Here is a 5,285-nt window from a genome sequence, read left to right as displayed (position 1 = left end):
TGTATTAATATATTGTAATATGCTAAAAATATTGTTTGTTTACTACAATTTTGAATACACAAACATTAATTTAGTAAATTGATTACAATATTATTAGAGAAATAAAAACGATTTATTCGAACTTTGTGTCTTAGAATATGCAATGTATACATTAACTAAATAAACTGTATAAAAATTGTTTTTCTCTTCATTTAATAAATAAACTTCTAGAATTATTATTATTACAATTTATGTTACACTTGTAATTACAACGATTTTTACAGGGTAAGATTAGAAACAAAAATATATAAATATTTCATTATTTAAAATAATCCATTTGTTGAGATCATGTCATCTATTACTTTGCACATAATACGGTCACTTGGACTACATGGATCAGGAGTTTGTTGCTCAGAACCTAGACTGTCAACACATTCCATGGCATCTGTATTTATTGCTAACTTGGAATCAAGTTCTGAAGTGTCTGGTAACATTTGCAATGCGTGTTGTAAAATTTCTTGAACCTATACAAAGTAATAGCAATTGCCATTAATCGCAACATCATTAACTGTACAAAGTATAAAGATCATACTTTTTCTAAATGTTTTTGAAACCTAAGTGCTGTTTCAATACGTTGTCTACGCTGTAATTCCATCATCACTCTTAGGGTTTCCCTTGCTTGATGCGGTCTGAATTCATTTAACAAGTGATGAATGTGAATGAATAATAAACTAAGATCTTCCACCTGCAGATATTAGTAACCTTTACTGTGTAGTAATAATAATATTTATATTATAAAATACTTACCTTCTCTGCACGTCTTGGACTATCAGGACATTGTACAAGCAAATCTATCAAATCCAAAAAATTAACAAGTAGGGAGTGATTCAATTTCTTCAACTCCCGTCGTCGATCGAAATGCTGTGGGTATAATCTTTTAATTCCCTGTGCTTCGAGGGGTCTAATGATCGTGTCGTCCGCGTTAAATACATTTCCAAACATAGAATAAGTATCGTGTATCGGTGGAGGTGGTCGTGGTGCTCTACCTCGACGAACATTTTCGTCTGTGTATAAATTAATATATTGAACTGGTGGTAGAGGAAGCGAGCTGACTTGTATCGCCTCTGGGGCTGCCATTCTGGACGTTCAGTTTGAGTGTTGTTAAGAAGCGGTAAAGTGTAATTTTTCTTGAAGCAACAGCCTCTTCGAAGATGCACACTAGGTTAAGTTCAACTGAAGGAAACACTGTTGTCAAACTGACTGGAGTGTCGAAGTTAGTGCGCAGGTCCGTAATTTCGCGCGTAGACGTCACTTTTTTTTTTACACAATTTACATTCTACTCATATAATATTCATAATAATCAAGAACAGTAGTCTATAATACGACTTCAAAAACAACATCTATATATTACAAAGTTGAACCGTAGAATCTAACGTCACTTTCGATGCATCGATACTACAAGCTAGGTTATATTAACGTGGTTTCACAATCTTTTCGACGTACTTGTTTATTTATGTTCCATTATTCGGAAACGTAAGATTAATCACAGTGTTTCTATGCACATCTCGCGAACTTTTTACCACGAATTAACTAAAGGCAAATATCGTGCAACTAAAACAAAACAACATGTAACGTAGCCTTCGAGTCCGCCATCTTGTTTTTTTAAAATGAGTCAACAGGTATTCTCTGCTGGCCAGTTAATACGTTAATGCCAGCAGGACGTCGAACCCAGATTGGGGATTTTCGTTGTTTAACTAGCAAAACGAAGAAGTCGATCTGTGGATATTGTTTGTTTTCTGTTTGGAATATCGTTCTCACGACTTCACGGGCTTTCGGATAAATGCTTTACTAACGTAGTGAGGTATTTCCTGCTATCTCGTGAATTTCCAACGTCTTCGTTTGACAGATTGTCGGTGTGTGTATGCGTTCGTTCCACGTGAATTCTTTGTTTGGGCACCGGTCATGTTTCTGACAAGCATTGAAATTGCGAGGTGGTAGCAGTACCCTGGTGCATGGTAAGTCGATTTTCTGTTACGAATTCCGCCCGTATCAATGTTATTCCGGCTAAACTTTCACATAGGAATATTCATATAAGCCGAGTATCAGGATAACCACAAACTATCGCGTTGTCGTTGATCTCGCTGTTCTGTTATTTTTGGTAATTTCGAGAGGAATGCCTCTACGATTCTTCTCTCATCATTCCCTTCGATATTTGCAATTGAACATTTGCATGGTGATTCAAGTTTTTCGAAAAATCCTACACTATGAGTGAAACAAAGAATAGAATTCGATTTGAAGTTCGTACACGATTCGTATAGTGTTCGTATCTCCCTATTGAGTTTCACATAAAAAAAGTTGCAGGCTGCATCGCCAAAATTAGACGCATTTGAATGTGCCTTTATTTTCACGAGAATTGTAAACAACGCGACATATCTTTTGTATCGAACTTTCGTACGATGCAACGAAAATTCTATGAAAAAATTGTAAAATTGTCTACCGACGTTTCTTTGAAAATTATTACAATTAAGTAGAAGTATTTAGATATCTACTTAACCATAGAAATACGAGTGACAGTGTAATAAAGCATTCGTTCTTTCGCTGTAATGTAATCTAGCCTTTATAATGGAAATTCATATGTAATACTATTGTACGTCACGTTAGATATTACGTTTTCACATGTCTGTCGCAGTGAACGCCATTATTTTTCGATAATAGCTATACACCGGCTCTTACAATATTTACGATACACGCGTGCGTAATGTGTATTTATTTATGGTTAAAGTGGTCGGATTGGTAGAAGGTTTTTTGGCTCTCGAGTTTTGTTACGGGAACGAAAATGGTCTAGGGTTGTCTCATGAGAACGGGACCGAAGGTTTTCAGCTCGATTCTCCGGCTCTCTATTTTGAATGGAAATTCTTCGCTGGCGAGTCACGCTGGCTTTAATGGAGGTCCAGAATATCCCTAAAACCTTTATATCTTGATCTCCGTGAACGTTTTAAGTATTTCTTTCGTTCCATCTCCCTTTTCTCTACGTTCTAAATACTTTTTTTTCCCTTCGTACATACGTATAGGTAAAATGTTTCACGTTTTTTTTTCTTCTTTTTATTCTCGACTTTATATCATCGTCGTAAATTTCCCCGAAATGACACGTCGATATTTTTCGTATCGTCGAATAATATCCACCGCGAATTACGGGCTGAGGATTAACGTCGTGGAATAATTGTACGGGAATTATTAATAAAAAAATTCGGCGTGTAAAAGAAGATCGATCAATACATGCTCGGATAATATATATCCAGATTGACCGTACGCGAAATTCGAACTATTGGGGATAATTGAAAGTTCATCGCGGGACTCGCGTATAATTAGTCTTCGTGCAACTTGTGCCAGAGTGAAAACTTGGAGGAACGCTGCAGGTCGTTCGCAAAGAAGCGAAGAATTAAGCGTTTCAATCAATCCGAGTAACACGTAAATGCCTTTAACGATGCAGCATACTCGTCGGGCATCGTCGTATCGCGTCGAATCAAACTTCAAATACAGCGAAAGAATTCCTCGACTTCCCAACCGATTATTGCCCGATTAGTCATGCGAGTTCCTCTTTACCGTCTTCCAAATTTTTCCTCAACCAGGATAGCAATAATTTCACGTTACACTTCATCGTCGATCTTTCAATTATCATACTCGCAACACCCAGATCATTTTTCCCAAAAATTTCCAAACTAATTTCAATCCTCCCACTCTGTTTTACCACCTCTCACCTCACGAACCTAATTGATACATACGCTGCGACAAAAGAATTACGAGCAACGAATCGCCTGTGACCAATTCCGTACTCTCTGTCAGACAAGCGATTTTCATCGGCGTCGTCCATCACGCAGTATCGACTTTTCACGTCGCCACCGGTGACTAATCGATACTCTGTCGACACAGTGTCGACGGTGGCACACAACAGGTCGTTCTTTCTGTCACCAATTCGTAATTCGTGATTTTCATTATCGACTTTTCACGTCGCCACCCGGTGACGAATCGATACTCTGTCGACACAGTGTCGACGGTGGCACACAGCAGGTCGTTCTTTCTGTCACCAATTCGTAATTCACGATTTTCATTATCGACTTTACACGTCGCAACGGTGTGACCCCGGTCGACACTCTGTCGACGGTGGCACAGGGCAACTCGCACTCTGTCGACAATGCTTCGACGGTGGCAGCGGACGCGTTAACCCTTTCACCGCGACAGATTTTAATACGCAACGTACATCGGGTCGTATATCGTTTTGAAACTTCTTTCGTTAAATTTAAAGTGGAAGTGCGCAAAAGTTAAAATTGAGGCGCGCAAATGGTTAAAATTACAAAGGGTTAAAATCGGGGTGCGCGAAAAGTTAAAATTACGGGTTAAATTAAGGTGCGCAAAAGGTTAAGATTAAGGGTTAAACCAAGGTGAGAATTGAAAGAACCGAAGCTATCGAGTGAAGGTGATAAGTACAAAAAAACTAAAGCTGTCGAATCAAGGCGACAAATTTTCAAAGCGCGTACAGTCTCGCGGATAGCAACGACAAAAGGGTTAAGCAATCCTGCACACGTTTGCACTCACGCTGTGCCGCGTGAAATCGACGGTGGATAATCGAATTGTTACCATCCATATCCCCAGGGTGGCCCTCCATCGGGGATGGCGGGGAAAGATGGGAAGGTGGAGCCAAAAAGCGGGGACGTGGTGCGGCAGGGGTTCATGGTGAAGAGGTCCCAGAACAAGAAACGCTTCACCCCCGTCAACTACAAGCAACGCTGGTTCATCCTGACGAGACGCTACCTCGTCTACTACGACGGCGATGGAGAGGTACGTGGTAGCTTTTTGCCGTTTCGAGAAACGATCGAAATACCGACCTAAGTCTTTTTCCCCTAAGTCGTGCACCGCGCGCGCCATTAACGTTTCCTCTGTGCTCTGGGGGGGTCGCAAAAAAATTCGTTCCATTAGCGGGGTTGAACGAGAGAGAATACTCTGTCCAAATAGACTTGTAAGTTGTAATTAAACAGAGGACTTCTCCTTCGGGATGAAACATAAAATGTGGACAAATATAAATTAACCCTCTTGCTCGTGACGTAAAACGTGTCGTTGGAATTGTTGTTACACAGGAGAAGAGCAAGATGCAAAAATTGTGCCGAACAATTTCTATTCACCACATTTTTCCAGATATTCGAATGAAATTTAGATACGGCACCTAGAATTTTTCTCCTTTGAAAAGGATTAAAGGGTTAACTCCTCCATTTTGCAACATTGTTAATTTTCAAATATTCAAGAGAAACTCT

At 39.4% G+C, this 5,285-nt stretch overlaps 2 protein-coding genes across 2 annotated transcripts in view; one reads left to right on the top strand and one right to left on the bottom strand.

Moving 5' to 3' along the window:
• Window positions 1-302: 302 nt before the first annotated feature.
• Window positions 303-1,468, bottom strand: LOC108574691 (mediator of RNA polymerase II transcription subunit 7). Its single transcript, XM_017937315.1, has 3 exons — window positions 787-1,468; window positions 572-724; window positions 303-503 (listed from the first exon to the last, which is right to left on the bottom strand). The coding sequence occupies exons 1-3, from the start codon at window positions 1,114-1,116 to the stop codon at window positions 303-305; spliced, it is 684 nt and encodes a 227-aa protein (XP_017792804.1). The 5' UTR covers window positions 1,117-1,468.
• Window positions 1,469-4,635: 3,167 nt separating this feature from the next.
• The window catches only part of LOC108574657 (tyrosine-protein kinase Btk29A-like), a gene marked incomplete at its 3' end in the record, with an annotated part of 52,343 nt that continues 51,693 nt past the window's right edge, over window positions 4,636-5,285 (top strand). Inside the window, exon 1 of the mRNA XM_017937280.1 lies at window positions 4,636-4,815. Coding sequence (XP_017792769.1) covers window positions 4,648-4,815 — 168 coding nt within the window. The remainder of the gene's footprint in view (window positions 4,816-5,285) is intronic.

Source organism: Habropoda laboriosa, unplaced genomic scaffold (genome assembly GCF_001263275.1).
Source record: "Habropoda laboriosa isolate 0110345459 unplaced genomic scaffold, ASM126327v1 scaffold203, whole genome shotgun sequence".
NCBI classification, from domain to species: Eukaryota; Metazoa; Arthropoda; class Insecta; order Hymenoptera; family Apidae; genus Habropoda; species Habropoda laboriosa.
The sequence above is the reverse complement of the archived record's forward strand: the minus strand, read 5'-3'. Positions and strand labels throughout refer to the sequence as shown.